We start from the raw sequence: 17,136 nt of genomic DNA, 5'->3' as shown, positions 1-17,136 counted from the left end.
CTTCCTCTTTCTAAAATCAATAAAAACATATTCTCATGTGAAGATTTTTAAAAAATAGGATCTATTTTGTAGCATGTATTAGTCTTTATTTCTTTTGATGGCTAAATAATATTCCATAGTATGACTATATCACCTTTTAAAAAATGCATTCAGTAGTTGATAGACATTTGAGTTGTTTCCATTTTTAGTGATTGTGAATAGTGCTGCTATGGACATTTGTGGACAAGTATTTGTTTGAATACCTATTTTAAGTTCTTCTGGTTATGTACAGGCATACCTCAGAGATATTGTGAATTTGGTTCCAGACCACTGAAATAAAGCAAATATCGCAATAAAGAGTCATAATATTTTTGCTAGTGGAGGGTTTTGCCTTCAGTTTTTGAAAAAACAACCACCACAACATCTGTGAAGCACAGTAAAGCAAAGCACAGTAAAATGAGGTATACTTACATGTGGGAGTAGAATTGTTTGGGCATGTGATAATTCTATGTTTAACTTTCTAGGAGCTGCCAGGCATCCAATACTTTGTGTAATTCCCTCTTTAGTTTGGGTAGAACCTGTGATATACTTCTCTAACTAATAGCATATGGCAAAAGATGATAGTATATAACTCTTTTAATTAGCTTACATTATATGAAAAGGTGATGGGATATAACATTATAGGGCAAAATAATTGGGTTTCACGCCTGTGACTGTTTCATCATATAAGACTCCATCGTAGGAGACTAGAGAACAGGTTGTAATTACTGGCTTGATGAAGTAAGCAGTCATATTGAGGAATCCCACATGGCAACGAATTGCTGACAGTTTTTAAGGATCTAAGTGCCCAAAGGATCCCAGCATCTGATCGCCATCCAAGAGCCAGTAAGAAGATGGGGCCCCACTGTCCTATAGTCACAGGAATAAATTTGTCAACCATAGGAATGAGCTTAAAATTGTCCCAGTTTAGCCTCCAATTGAAAATGCAGTATGGCCTACACCTTGATTGCAGCCTTGAAAGACACTGAGCAATATATGACAAATCTTTGCTTCATTAGGCTGTCTGTCAATCTTTGGATTTTAGTACTTCTTTACCTTCTCATTTTAGAGAGTTGTGCAGGTTTGTGTAGTGGTTTGAATAGATCATTATGAACCTTGCGCTTGTCAACCCCAATATTTCTGCCAATATAATTGTTTTGTTTTGTTTTGTTTTGTTTTTCTAACAAGAAATTTGGATTTCTTGAAATCTTCAATTTGGGCTTGATTTAGTCACAAGGGTAGTAATGAATCTGAGTCTAAATTCTATCTTGATGAAGAATATCAGAGTCCTCAGGATGTTTAAGGAAGAGGTCATGAGTAGAGGATTTGATCTGGAATTTCTATTTGTACGGTAGGTTCTTTCTTATGAAGTCAGTGAATGAATGCAATGTCTCATAGAAAGAAGGAATGTTCCTTGAATAAAAGTGCAAAGGTGTCTGTTGTGGACTGGGACATGGGAAATGTGAAGAGTGTGAGAGATACACATTATCCGAACACTTTGTTGACTCAGAGAAAGAAAGCTTGTGTAACAATGGCAGGGTTTAAGGTTAATAGTGTACTACTTGTATTAATAATTAATAATAATTAGTGAAATTCCTTCTTTTGAGTTGATGGGTAAAATGGGAAATGGGTACTTGATTTGAAAATCTGACAATGTGGGTAGTTCCATCCAGGTTTTATGATATTTTCTATTTCTGGGTTAGGGCTGCTTACAAAATGTGAGGAGAGAGCCAGGGTCACAAATACTTCAGGGTCTACTCCTAAGTGCTGTCTAAAGGTATTAAAGAGCCCATCTCTGAAGTTTCCAATGGACTTATCCTTTCTTTGCTAGCAAAACCTATTTCCAGAGGAAAGATTTTTGTAGTAGCCTGCCAGGGTAACCTTGTCTGTCATTTACAGTTATTCTAAGTCTCTCTGATTTCCATTGTAATTAGAAGTCTCAAGTCACTCTCATGGTCTTCCTAGTCTCTTGTTTAATCTAATATTTTATGTGAGGTTCTTACTAGAAATATGAATCAATTGATAGAAATCTAGGGACCCCAATTTATACTTTCCTTGAGCATTTTCAACTTCTCTGTAAATTTCTGTTTGGTGTAGGCTTTGGAGAGTCTTTGGTAATGCCACTCAGTTCAGAATGAGACCAAGGCGTTAGTTCAGCCATAGAGGCTTGCCCTGTTCTAACAGGGCTTAATTTAAAAAGGAAATGATGCTTGGAGGGTTTCTGGCCAGCCAGAAGGAGAAGGGAGCAGGACAGAGGAAAATGGAGGAGCATAGGATAGAAAGGAATAGCAGGATAAAACCATCAGGTTTAAGAGAGTTTGAATTTTTCTCTGGGCTTTTCCTATGTCTTTCCTCTTCCTTATGAACTTGTCTTCCCTGTAAACAATTTTGGAATCTGAATTATTTTTTTGAAGCTTCCTCATTTTAATAATAATAAAAAAGCAGAACACTAGGTATTCAGATATTGCTTCCTTTTTTTTTTTCTGTAAGGTGCCTCTCAAATGAACCATTCATATCAAAGGTTTACAAAAAAGAGTCTACTAGGAGGAGGTGGGTAAAGGGGGGAAAATTTGGAAAATCTGTAATACTGTCAACAACAAAATTAAAAGAAAAAGGAGTTTGCTATAATTCTGAATGATCCCTAGTGAAATTATGTCATTTAGAAAGATAAGAACATGAATGTGAGTAACCTAATAATTAGCCATCTCTAATTGCAGACCTGGCAATGGGTAGTGCCTTGGTGATTTGGAGAGGAGATCTCTCCCAGAACCAGACTCCCTTGGACAAAACAAGTCAAGACAGAGAGGAAAGTTCTGAACGTTTTAATAAGGGTTTCAAGGCAAATTTTGCCCTATTTGGATACTAATTTGATGAAACCTGAATTCAGTAGCTCCTGTAGCTAGTGTTAAGATGAACGTATAGGTCATGTGCCTATCTTCTTCCATGTGAACTTTGGCATATGTACTTAGAACAAAAAATATTGAGGATATTTTGTTACAAGGAAAGTTTTGCTAATAATCAGTAAGGTTTCTTCTACTAAATGTTTTCAAATCTGATCAGAAAATCAAAGGGTTCCCTTGTTCAGGCAGGCCAGTTGGTTAAAGTGTCTTCCTAATATGCTAAGGTTGCTGGTTCCATCCCCGGTCAGGGCAAAAACAAGCATCAACCAATGAATGCATAAATAAGCGGAACAACAAGTCAATGTTTCTAGCTCAAACAATAAATAAAATTATATATATTACAAGCATATATTTAAAAAAAGTCCTAGCCAGTGTGGTTCAGTGATTGAGCATCAACCTATGAACCAGGATGTCACGGTTTAGTTTCCAGAAAGGGCACATGCCTGGGTTGTGGCTTAATCCCCAGTAGTGGGCATAGAGGAGGCAGCAGATCAATGATTCTCTCTCCTTATTGATGTTTCTATCTCTTTCTCCCTCTGCCTTCCTCTCTGAAATCAATAAAAATGTATTTACAAAAAAGGGAAATCAAAGTGTTCCTCATTCCTAAAATTCCTGAAAAGAAAATTGGAGTTCTACTCAATGTGAGATTTTTCTGATCATTGTGGTTGGGGAGGCCCCTTAATGGGGGGCCCAGGTGGGCATCAGAGAAATGCTACATTTAAAAAAATATTATCTTTAAATTGCAATTTACATTCACTATTGTATTGTATTAGTTTCAGGTGTACAAGCACATACTTCACAAAGTGTTTCCCCCGATATATCCAGAACCCTCCTGGCACCATATGCAGTTATTATAATATTATTGATTATAGTCCCTATTCTGTGCTTCGCATCCCCAGAGCAATGCAGTTTTTGCATACAGGACCTTGAACTGTAGCTATTAGCAGATTTCTGTGGAAGCTCAAAGAGATGGTAACCTTTACTGTAGTAGGTAATTCACTTGGTTTGCCTGTTCAACAAGTTATTTTGGTTGTTTTTTCAGGAAGGTTGCATTTGACAGTCTATTTTTATTTGCAGCCACTGTTAATTTGAAAAATAGGGAAAAGTAGAAAGTAGAAAAAAATAAATAGTTATCTTCAATTTTATCTCCCTGTGTGTTATAGGTGATTTTTAAGATCCCATTATATTCTCAAATAATGATAGGTTTTCATTATCTGTGTTAACTTTAACTATGGTTTACAGTGCTTAACACTTATTGTCTGGTTTAATTTAAGCCACAATTGAACCTGCAGGTTATAGTTTTCAGATAAGTATTTAGAAGTGTTTTTAAGGAATGCCCTTTTGTTTCTCTAAGTTTGAATATTAGTTTTATTTCCAGTTTGCTATTTCCGATATGAGGCTATGGGTATTTTTTTCTTTCAGGTGTGATTATTAATTGGAATTTCTTGTGTAGTAATTACATATTCATTTGGAATGACACCATGTTTCACATTTTGTAACTTAGATTTGTTAGGTAAAAGATTACTTTTGAGGATATCTATGCAGATAGAGTGTTGCTGATGCAGATATATAGTGTACATTTTTTGAAGACCTTATGGTTTTGGCAGTTACATTAGCAGTACTTTTGCGTTGGAAGAATGTATGTGCTACTTATAGACATTTCTGTTTTAAATTCTTAGGGTTTAAAAATATTAGCCTGTGGTATACTTAAGATTAAATTCTTTTTCTTGGCAACTATATTATATTCTGCTTGTATGGCAAAGAATAACAAGCTGTAGACACCAAGTTCAAAGAATTTCAAGTCTCCACTGGGAGACCTACCTACAAATAGACAGGCAATTTAACACATTTTAATAATGCTAAGCTCAGAATGCATGGGGCCCATGTAGAAGGGGCATTCAGGGTATCATGGCAGATCTTCTAATGGAAGTGATATCTAAGTGATACTTGAAGTCTGAGTAGAAATGAGTTAGCTAGAAAGTGAGGATGATGATGGAGACACAGCTCTACGGTCAGTGAAAATAATCTTATTGTGAAAGCTTGGAGCTGAGGGACCGTGGGGGCTTTAAAAAACTGCTGGGATACAGTGTGAGGGTCTGTAGTAAATGAGCTGGAGATAGATTTAGGATCCAGATATGTATGACTTGAATGTTGTGTAACTGGGTTTGGAGGTTTATTCCTGTGGCTTTGGGAGCCTCTGAATGGAGAAAAGGTAAATAAATGATAGAAACGTTAACATGATACAATTGTGGAATTAGAAAACTTACTTTGGTTTGTGATACAGGAAATGTACAGGAGCAGGTTGGTAGATGAATTAGAGTGCTCCTCCTTTAATCCAGGCAAGAAATGATAAGGGACCTAAAATAACATATCAGAATGGAGCAAAGTAGATGGTGTGGAGATAGATAGGGGAAGTTGATTCTATCGGATTATGTGATCTGTTAGATGGCAGGTGGGAAGCAGAGGGAGGAATTATTAATGATTAAATTGCTGTACTGTATTTGATTATAATCCTTATCAGCATATTATCTTGTGGGAAATACATTAAACTTGTCTTGAGTTCCTGTTGTCCTGAGAGAGAAAGTAATACCTATTTACATCTCAGAGCAGAGTATAATAATGTATTTGAATGAGGTTCGTATAGTTTTAACGTAGTAATTATTTTTATCACTCAGTTTGCCAGATTTTAAGTTATTTTACTTATTTTATATATTTATTTAATACTCACCCAAGGATATTTTTCCATTGTTTTTAGATAGAGTGGAAGAGAGGGGGTGGAGAAAGGAAAAGAGAAACATTGATGTGAGAGAGACACATCTATTGGTTACCTCCTGTACACGCCCTTCCAGAGCCAGAGATTGAGCTTTTAGCTAAGATACCTGTCCTTGACTGGGAATTGAACCTGAGACCCTTTGGTGCGAGAGCTGATGCTCTAACCACTGACCCAAATTTGCCAAGACAGCTAATTACCCAGATTTTAAAAATGGTGCTCTTGCTCTAGCCGAAACAGTGGAATAACAACAGAAACTAGTGTGAAGTAAATCATTAAAAAAAAACACACAAAAATTGAAAAGCTGTGTCCTAGTAATTACAAAGTACAGTATCCCTTTTCTCTACTACCAAGAATAACTTTATTGATGATGCCACAAAAACTTTATAGTTTTGAAAAAAATCAGTTATATTTCTTGTGTTGTTTTGCAATTGTAGAAATATATAGTAAATTTTAGAAAGATTAAAAAATATATTAAAACAAAGTCTTCTGCTTGACTTGCAGTTTTCTGGAAAACACAATCCGCTGAAACCTATTTCCTGAACCTGGGATTGTTGAAAGTTTTACATTATATATGAATGCAGAATAGTTTGAAGATGCTTTTTGTGTACAGGTAGAGTTACCCATAGTGTTTTGAAACAGTAATTTGATTTGATTTTGAAAAAACAGTTGCGTATTTGTTCTAGAGCCAGCAGAGGAAAGTAAACTCCTATGTAGCTTCCCATTAGAATGAGTAGCAGGACTCCCACCCAGTAAGTACAGAATTCAGGGTTGGTAAGTAGGCTGTACATAGTGAGAAAGAAGTATGGTCTGAATTGTGGACAGCAGAGTCAGTATTTGATACTAACATTACTGTGGAAATAAATTGGGTGTTTAGCATCAAGGAGATCTATTTGAATTTGCCTGTCTTTGTTATAGCTTTTGCTTCCCAGCCCACCAGCAATAATGAGGTCCCAGATCATCTGAACCAGTGAAGTGCACTGGAGATGCATGCACAATTTTTTTTTTTTTGCAGTATTGTAGTGCTAGTATTAATTCTATGTTATACAGGTTCAGAAGATGAATGATGACCACAGGATACACAACGAAGATCAGGCAGGCCATCACCCCAAACTACCAAGATGAGAAAGGAACAATCTTGGTAGTTTGGGATGGTGGCCTGCCCAATTTAAGATTGCCAATCTTAATTGAGTGTTCTAGTGTGCTTCAGCCTTAACTAATTTCATCTTTTCAATAACCCTGTGAGATGGATACTGTTATTATCTCCATCTTACAGATAAGGAAACCAAATCCCAGAGTGTAGGTAATTCGTTCACTGTCACAGAGCCAGTGTTGGGGCCCAGTTTTTCTACTCCAACACTTTTACTCTTAGCTACGGGGCTTTGCTGCTCCCAGGCGGGTTAACAAGTATATTTGGTTTGCAGAAAATGCACCCGAGTTTTGTGAGCTCCTTTTTGTATTGTTTTGTGCTCTACTTATGTGGTTTTAGCAATATCACCCATCCCTCTCACCATGTCTCTATAAAACAGAATTTTTTACTGTTTGTTCTTGGGTTGGATGATAGAACTCACTCAAATGTAAAATATGCTGAAATCTATACTAATAAAAGGGTAATATGCTAATTAGACCATGTCATCCGGACGTCCAACTTCTGGACAATGACATGGTGGTGGGGGCCGAGGCAGAGGCAGTTAGGGCCAATCAAGCTGGCAGGGGAGGGCAGTTGTGGGCGAGATCAGGCCGGCAGGATAGGGTCGTTGGGGGCAAGATCAGGCCAGCAGGGGAGGGGAGTTGGGGGCGAGATCAGGCCAGCAGGGGAGGGCAGTTAGGGGTGATCAGGCAGGCAGAAGCAGTTAGGGGTGAGATCAGGCCAGCAGGGCAGGGCAATTAGGGGCAATCAGGCAGGAAGGCAGGTGAGAGGTTAGGAGCCAGCAGTCCCAGATTGTAAGAGGGCAGCTGGACATCCCCCAAGGAGTCCCCGATTGGAGAGGGTGCAGGCTGGGCTGAGGGAATCTCCCCCTCCTCCCCCCCGCCCCGTGCATGAATTTCGTGCACCGGGCCACTAGTAGAGGAATAACAGCAATAGTTATTGGTTCCATTGGCTTTTTTCCTCATTTTCCATTTCTTGAACTGCTGTTTTGGAATTGTATAGCTTATTACTTTCCTAAAACCCTTTCCTCATCAGTGTTTTGAAGTGTTCCACTTTAGACCCTAAGTGTGTCTTCCTTCAAAACAAAGTGGGATTACAGAATGAACCACAGGGATTTTTATCATTTAGAACAGTGACTTTTAACTTTTTTCATCTCATGACACTCATAAACTAATTACTAAAATTTTGTGGCACACCAAAAGTGTGTTTTTTGTGATCTGGACAAAAACATTTTTTAAAAATTCATTCACACTAGATCACTATTGTTGTGTTGGCTGTTGTCATTTTTCTATTTGACAATCTAAGGCAGCTGTTCTCAACCTGTGGGTTGAGACCCCTTTGGGGGTCGAATGACCCTTTCACAGGAGTTGCCCTAAGGCCATTGGAAAACACATATATAATTACATATTGTTTTTGTGATTAATCACTATGCTTTAATTATGTTCAATTTGTAACAATGAAAATACATCCTGCATATCAGATATTTACATGACGATTCATAACAGTAGCAAAATTACAGTTATGAAGTAGCAATGAAAATAATTTTATGGTTGGGGGTCACCACAAGATGAGGAGCTGTATTAAAGGGTCGTGGCATTAGGAAGGTTGAGAACCACTGATCTAAGGGAAAAGAGTTCAGTACCCCTGACTAAATAGTCAGGTATTGCATGTTTTAAAAATTCTTGTGGAATAGTGGTTGAAAATTGTTGGTTTGGAAGAATAGAGTCATCTGATATTATTGGACTGTTCCTTTTTCGACCTCCCAATTTGAAGCCATCTTACGCTAATACATTTTTCATTTTTTTGTAATTTCTCAAATATATTACTTTTCATATGAATCCAAAATTACTCTAAATACTTCGATTGAAAATTATGTAAGGGAATCAGTAGCATCAAATTCGTTTTATTATATTAAAATTTTTGTATTGTAATTTTCTATTTTTAAGGGGATTATTGCACTTGTTAGAAAAAATTTTAAGTAAATTATAGAATGTAATTCAATAATACTTGAACAGAACCTGCTTTTTAAATCCCTTTAGTATTTTCATATATTGATTGTATATCATGTAATTATAAGCTCTGAGAACTGTCTTAAGAATGCTCTAAAGATAAGAGTGTTAAACAGAATCAGTTTTGCTTTATCTTCATACTAGAGGCCCGATTGGGTGGCGGGGGGCGTGGGGGGATCCCTCAGCCCAGCCTGCTTCCTCTCACAGTCCGGGAACCATCAGGGGTTGTCCTACTGACGGCTTAGGCCCACTCCCCATGAGAGGCGACCAGGCTGATCAGGGAAAGGCACCACCCCTGTCACCTCGCTGCTACTGCCACTGCCAGCCGCTGCAGCCACCAAGGTGTTTTCATCAACACAGACTCCAGTCCCTTCACCACAAAAAAATGACAGCTTTCTTTAGGCATTTTCAAGATGTCTCTTTCATAGGATATGACATTTCTTTCTTTTTTTTATATACTCATCTGAGGATATTTTTCCATTGATTTTTAGAGCGCGTGGAAGAGAAAGGGAAAGACAGAGAGAAACATCAATGTGAGAGGCACACTTCGATTGGTTGCCTCCTGCATGAGCCCTGACTTGGGCCCCGGCCAGGGAGGAGCCTGCAACCTAGGTACATGCCCTTGATCAGAATCAAACCCGGACCCTGTTGTCCGCAGGCTGAGGCTCTATTCACTGAGCCTAACTGGCTAAGGCAGGATATGACATTTCTTAGCCCCTCCATCAGCAGACCTTCATTTTTTCCTCCAGGAGTGAGGTGGAAAAACCCTAGATCACCTTCTTGGATTCTTATTACCCAAGCAAGTGGCATACCGCAAGCTTAGCCAATGAGCGATCAGAGAAGGTGTTTTTCTGCAGCTCCCAAGCAGAGGCAGGACTGCTGGTGCTCCGTGGCCGTGAGGCTGCTGGGGACTGGGCCCCACTGTGGGTTTGTGTCTCCGCTCCGGCCCCCTGCGTGTTGTTCATTCTGGGGCCAGGTGCGGGCCGCCCTGTCTGTTCTCTCAGGCTCCGTGCTCACACCTGGCCCCTCCTCCTGAGCTGGTCGTGACCATTACAGTGTCCTGATCTAATTTGCATGTTACCTCTTTATTATATATAGATAGAAGGTATTGCCAAGTTGGATTTGTGAAGAAGAAATGATGCTTTGCTTTGAGGAAATGTATTTTATATAAATAAAGATCAAGTGTATTTGATAACGTAAAGTTTAATAGTTATTTCATATTTTTATTAAATCAATAAAGAAATTTAAAAATAAAAAAAGAAATCATAGATGCAAATTAAAAATGTAAAGTTTAGTATCTGTAAGTTGAAATGAATCTGCTTTGTATTACTTTTTAGTATAACTTAAACTTGTAGCCCTTCTATTTGAACATTTATTGCCATTTAAATTTGATTGTTTAAATTAGTGCAATATTTATTTTAAAATGGCAGGTTATCGCTATCTATATAATTTTTAAGAATAGGTTCTTTGAAACTGAACTTTCCAATTGTTGAAGTTGCATGATGCAATGAAGAATGTGCTTGATCGAGAATTAGAAGGCCAGGGTGCCAGGAGCCAGTCCATCCTTGCTGTTTCAAGGGACCTGGCATATATGGCATACTGTTCTTAATATGTTTGCTCACCTTGGCGCTGTGTTTTAACCAAGGTCACCTCTCCAAGAAAGGTTGTTTCCCCAGGTAGGGATTTTCCCTTGAAGTTAGGGAGGAAATAAAACCTCTTAACTTTAAGTGCCAAAAGAGCCTGGAAAGAAACTAGACACAGAACCTAGAGACAGAACCTAGCGAGAGAACCTGGCTGAAGATCCTAGAGGCAGAACCTGGCTATAGAACCTGGATAGAAGATGGCAACAGAACCTGACTAGAACCTGGTGACTGAACCTGGCTGAAGAACCTGGACAGAACCTGGCTGGAGAACCTAGCGAGGGAACATGTCTAAACTATTCATTTGTTCATTCCTTCATTTCATCCCTCATTCAACAACAGTTTATTGAATAACTGCTGTGCGCACTGTTCTAGGCATTTGAAATATGTCACTGAACTAACTAGATGGAGATTTCTGCCTTCATGGAGCTTACATTTTAATGGGATAGGGAGGTAAGAAATACACATAGTAATAATATTATATGCTAAACTTTTTCAAAATGCAGACAGAGTGAGGCTTCATTTCCTTGCTTTTAGACTGAAGTTCAGTCTTTTTAATGTGGCCTGTGAGGCCTGCTTAACTCTACTGTAGGCTCATTCTTCAGGCCCAGCCATGCTGACTTCCATCATACTTTTATTCCTGAGGCCTCCTTTCAGAGTCACTATGTCTGAGAAGTGTCCTGGAACTCTGATTTTGAATTAGAGATCCCCTGCTGTCATAAGCCCTCTCTACTTCTGTATAACATGCATCTCAATAATTACTATTTTTTTAGTTGCTGTGCAATCATAGTTAAAGTCTGTCTTTTCCACTAGACTGTAAATTACAGGAAGGCTGGGAGGGTGCCTTTCTTTTTCCCTCCCACGTCTTCAGGTCCTAGTATATGGTATATAGTAATAGAGTTGGCTTGGTGAAAGGAGGTAGAAGAGAAGGGAGTTTCTGACAGAGCCTAGTAGGATGTGTAAAGGCCGGGGAGAAGGCCTGGGCTCTGTGGTAGGGAGTAAAGTGCAACATTGATATTGACTGGATGAAACTGGTGGCCCAGCAGGATCAAGTATTTAAACCCGGGCAAGAAGTTTAAATTTGGTCTTAAGGCAGTGGGGAGCTATGGAAAATTTAAGCAGATTTTTGGAATACTAGTTTGTTTTGATAACATTTGTTGCCATGGAAATCATTAATTAGGTAATTTTGACAACACCTTTAAGTGTGATTGATTTAATTTTTAAATTATGAAAGTAGTATGAAGTATGAAATTTTGATCTTTATGCTGTAAGTTTTTAATGTGTATCTGAGGTTATATAAGGATAAGTAAAAGTTCCTTTCTTTCCTCAACTGCCTTCAAGTAGTAACTAAAGCTGAGTTTTTTTGTTTGTGCCATATGCAAGTTTTTATGAGCATCCAAATATTTTTTTCTCTGTCTTAATGTAGATATGGTCATATTGTATCTATTACAGATAACTTTCTTTCCATTCTACAATACATATTAAATTTTGCATATATTTAGAATTTTCTTTTTTCCTTGGATAACAAAACTTACTCCTTCTTTATGCATCTGCAGGTAGACTAAAATATTTCTGCTTGATTTAAAAAATTTTAATTTTCAATTACAGTTTCCATTCAATATTATTTTGTATTCATTTCAGGTATATGGCATAGTGGTTAGACAAGCATATATGTTACAAAGAGATTCCCCCAATAAATCTAGTACCCACGTGGCACCAGACATAGTGATTATAACATTGACTGTATTTCCTAAACTGTGAGATACTTTACATCCCTGTGAGTATTTTGTAACTACCAATTTATACTTCTTAATCCCTTTTAGAATTGTCTTCTTAAAACTTAAACCTGAGTCATCATTCCTCTGTAAAGAGCCAAGGCGTTTGGAACTCTACCAAATTCCCCAAGTGCCTGCCAGAACAGGCCAGGCGTTCTACCTCCGTGTTATCCTGCCACTTCCTTACTGTGCTTCAGTTTCACCTCTTGGGTCTTTTTTTCTTTCTAGAACCTATTATGTGCCTGGATAATTTAGGGTTTTTGTACATATTGTTCCTTTTGTCTAGGTTCTTTTCTTCCAGATCTTCCCATGGTGTGGTGGCTGGCTGTTGTTTTTGTAGGAGTGCAGAATTTATTATCGCCAAGCTTTAATTTGAATTTTACTTAGGAAGGACCCTTTCTGAGCAGTTTATATCGAAGTCCCTCCCGCTCACTCTCTCCCTTAGTACTGTTCATTTCCATGTAATATTTATTTCAATTCTCAATCAATTTGTTTACTCTTTTCCTCTCATTAGGCTGTAAGTTTCACAAGGGCAACACCTATTTCATGTGGTATTTGGGCAGTAAATATTTACTAAATCAATGAGTAAATAAATGAATAAGAATGCATGGATCAATCTCATTCTTTAAAAGGCTGTGTAATATTCCATTCTATATATGCACCAAATAAGGTACCAGTTCCTTATTGAAGGCCTTGTTTTTCTGATTTTATTTTTTTTAAATTTTTATCTTTATTGTTGAAAGTATTACAGATCTACCCTTTGTTTCTTTTGTTTTCCCATTGACCCCCTCCTTACCCTCCCTGCCCCCCACAGGCCTTCAGCAGACTATTGTCTGTGTCCCTGTGCTATGCATATAAGTTCCCTGGTTAATCTCTCCCCCATTTTCTTTTCTAATCAGAACACCACCAATAAAATGAAAATAATGAATGTTTGCATACCTCTCCGTGTGTGTGTGTGTGTGTGTGTGTGTGTGTGTGTGTGTGTGTAGGGTAACTTATAAAAAAAGAAATTGCTGGGATGAAAGACGTGTGTCCTCAAGTTTTTGATAGATACTAACAATTTCTTTTGAAAAAGATCGCCCCATTTTATACTATATCAGTAGTGAGTGTGATGCTTGTTTACCTTCAGGTCATCTCTGCTTGCTCTTACCAAACTTTGACAGATGAAAAGTGCCTCTTGTTGCTTCAATTTGTATCTCTCTCTATAACTATAACAAAAGTTGAACATATTTTATATATTACCCTTTTAGATTTTATTTCATGTAAACTTAATATTTAATTATTTGCTCATTTCCTGATGATTTTTGGTCTTTTTTTTTTATTGATTCTAATTTTTTATTAAAATTTTTTTCTGCCTATAGCCGAATAAGGAAGTTATACTGTATATTTCAGTTAGTGTTACTGAGTTTAGAGCTACATGGTGCTTTTTGTCTCTTTAAAATTAGTTTTATATAGCCCAATAATAAAACCAAATGTGCTGAAGAATGTATTGGAGCTGAGTGTATTTAATAGTTTATTGTTGAAACTAATAACAGATTTTTAATGTCCAGTCTATAATATGTCCTCAATAAAACATTTTTGGATGAATGAATGACAAGTGAAAAGTGGATTTTTAAGGTAGTTTGATTTCACTTGCAAGTTCACTTATTAGAACTTGCTTTTCATAGTAAGAAAACTTAAGCAATAGCGATTAGTTGAAAGATAAGATTTTTTTGTGACAGTGTATAGAAGTGTTGGATTTGTGGCAGTTAAAGAATTTTTAGAAGATTTGCTATGTATAAACAAATCTTTTTATATACACACATTCATAATATGTATATACTATATACTCAATGCTAAAATATAACTAATGAATTATAGGAATTATCTTTTAGCATCTGCCTTATCTCTCAAGGTAACGAACTTTTTAGACAGCAGTTGATTTTCTCTCAGAATATCTTTTGCAAATATACTATTACACTTCTGAAAGAAAAGACTTGTTTAAAGTTTCCTTCTTGGCTTCTTACAATCCAGTCTCCATCAACCAGCACTCTTCCTGTATTTTGTTCGCGAGGCACTAATTGTCCGCATTTGGCAGGTTTAACACTTCCTGACAGAGAGGCTATTAAGGGGAAGTATTCTCCAATAACTGTCACTGGCTCCAACAAAGAACCTTCCAACTCAATGTGTGGAAACCACTAACATTCTTAAATGACCCTTTTCATGATTTTTATACCTTTAACCTAAAATTTGGAGAATGTAGGGTCAGCAAAAACAGCAAGGTGTAATAAAGCAGTAAACCTTGATTTTTTTCGGGGGAGGGGCGTAGAATGGGAGGTATAGATTTATCTCTGACTTGAAAACAATTGTTATTTGGAAAATCTCATTAGCAGATGTGACTGCTTGGAGTAAAAAAAAAAAAAGACTTAAAACTGATGTCGCTTTCAGGACTGCTTTGAACTTAACAAGCACCTATTTGTGGAGCAGACTGGCTAATGAAAGGAAATTAAATTTTTCTGACAACTTCCCCTGCCAACCTCCTTATTCAGGGGGATGTTATTAGGTACTGAAGACTTTTAAAGAAGATTTTTTTTATTAGACATAAATGAACCAGTTCCCCTGCTCCCACTTTTGGGGAAGGATTCTGATTTGGTTACTCTACATTTTTAAAGTATTTGCTTAAAAGCTTAAAAAATGCCTTCCCTTTAATACTTTAAAGTTATTTTCTAAAAAATTCAGGCATGCTTACCAGTTAGTGGTTTCAAAAAATTATTGTCATTCCTTGTGATAGTTTATGTCACTGATTTATAAAAAAAAGTTAAATTTACTAGGAGGATGTATTTAACACCTTCTTTTCAGCTTTCTCTTTGTTGTTATATGGGGAAATGTTTCAAGAATGTCCTAAGTGAGGCATGTTAGGTGAGAGTTAATGATCAATGAAATGGTTTAGATTCAAGGGAAGGTTTTGTCTTTTCAGTGATATTAGTTGATTAGCAGTAACTAATCCTTACATTCATAAGCTTTTACCTTGTACTGTTTTGGAATGCATGTTCTTTTCTTGGCTTTTTGGAAGTTTTACCCCCACTGGTTGGTTTGTTGAATTTCTGTTTTTTAAAGATAAAATAGTGAAAAGGTGTGAAATAAAAAAGAAGAAAGAAAAAGTAATGGATATTTCTAAAGGATTTTTTTTTTTTGGTGGTGGTGGTTGCAGGGACGATGATGATGACAATTGGTAATTCCTATAGATACTGGGAATTTACTTTTTTATTTCTGGAAAATCTATTGAGCTTCTTCCTAACAATAGAGAATCAACTCCCCCTGCTGACAGAATCTAGGAAAACATGACATATAAATATCAGAGAGACAAAAACAAGCTGGCTGTGGACAAGCTTTAATGATCTGATTTATGATTTAGTATTGATTGTAAACATCTAAATTCTGCTGTTAAACTTCAGCAACTGCACCAAATCATTTGGCAATTCTGGTAGTGCTTCCTGCCAGCTCATTTCAAACTGCTTTGAGTTTCTTAATATAATAATGATGAGGTAAAATTTACATTCCACTTATGGTATTAATTTTACATTTCTCTGAATGAAAAGGGTTAGAAGGTTGTAAAATTGAACATTAAATGAATCAGAGGAGACAGTGGTGCAATATATGACTGCCCTAAAGACATTGTGCAATGGCTGATGGGATTAATGTTGGGTCTCATTTCCTGCTTTTACAGGATGCAGATGAAGCTGTCAGAATTGCAAGGGAAATTGGTAAGTTCTTAAATTAACTTTGGTAGAGTTTCTCTGTCTTTTAGCAGATATGGCTGAGTAAATATGTAATAAGAAATTCCCATAGAGCAAATAATATTTTAATAGTTTAGGTTTCTGATTAGCTGTCACTCTGGAAGAATTTTTCTGCCGAATTACCATATTCTGTTATTAAAGTGAACTTAAAGAGTAATTTGACCTTAATTATAGCTCTTTTAATAGGTGAAATCACTGACTAATTAAAAGAGGGAATTATCTTAAGAATTCCTGAGCTTGAATGTAATGTAAATTTATATGTACGGAATTGAATGAAACTTATTTAAAGTTAAGGACATATATGGTTAAAACAAAGATATCATGTTTAACAAGGCTCTTCAATTTTTTGTTTTTCCTAAGATATTAAATATCACCAATTTTGCTAGGAAAGAGAAAAAAGAATGTGAGAAGTTAGAACTGAGTATTCTAAATTGGAGTAAAAGGTAAACTGAAGGACATTTTACTGACTATTTTACTTGGCTGTTTTAGGCATAATTGTACCAGGGCAGTGTTTCTCAACTCTGTATTTTCAAAAATATTCTTGGAGCTCAGGACTATTTTATTTTTTAAATGCTAGCTAATTAAGGAAATGTATGAGGGTACATTGCTATTGAGGATTAGCAAGGCAACGAAATAACCACAGTTTTATTAATCAAATTACTATTTTGTACTTGATAGATATTTGCAGATATGAGAGAAATTAGACAATACTTGCTAGTCAGGAATTCACAGCATCTTATTAGCATTCCTACACTGATGGGGCCGTTTTGTAGCCTCCCACATGAACATTTCTTTAGTTCTGTTTTCTCATTAAGAGTGATCATTTAGACTTATTTTATTCATTTGGAGAGCATTTGATTTGGCAAAGTTTACATAGTTGTGATTTGCAGAAATATCTTCTTGGTTTGAAAGTGACCACTTTTATTAGTAAACTAGAGGCCTGGTGCCTGAAATTCCTGCATGGGTGTGGTTCCTAGGCCTGGCCTGTGATTGAAGTGCGAGCGTCTGCCATGGAAGGGCAGGTCCTAGTTGACCTCTGGGCCCTGGGCAGCACCTGGGCCTCTGGGCCCCCATGCGCCCCCCCTCTGCCTGAGTCAC

At 37.0% G+C, this 17,136-nt stretch overlaps 1 protein-coding gene across 1 annotated transcript in view; it reads left to right on the top strand.

The window, feature by feature from the left end:
* PCCA (propionyl-CoA carboxylase alpha subunit) overlaps nt 1-17,136 on the top strand; it is a 371,281-nt gene that overhangs the window by 111,804 nt on the left and 242,341 nt on the right. The window contains exon 8 of the mRNA XM_006761966.2: nt 15,969-16,005. Within this exon, the coding sequence (XP_006762029.2) occupies nt 15,969-16,005 (37 nt within the window). The remainder of the gene's footprint in view (nt 1-15,968; nt 16,006-17,136) is intronic.

Source organism: Myotis davidii, unplaced genomic scaffold, assembly GCF_000327345.1.
Source record: "Myotis davidii unplaced genomic scaffold, ASM32734v1 scaffold637, whole genome shotgun sequence".
Lineage (NCBI taxonomy): Eukaryota > Metazoa > Chordata > Mammalia > Chiroptera > Vespertilionidae > Myotis > Myotis davidii.
The sequence above is the reverse complement of the archived record's forward strand: the minus strand, read 5'-3'. Positions and strand labels throughout refer to the sequence as shown.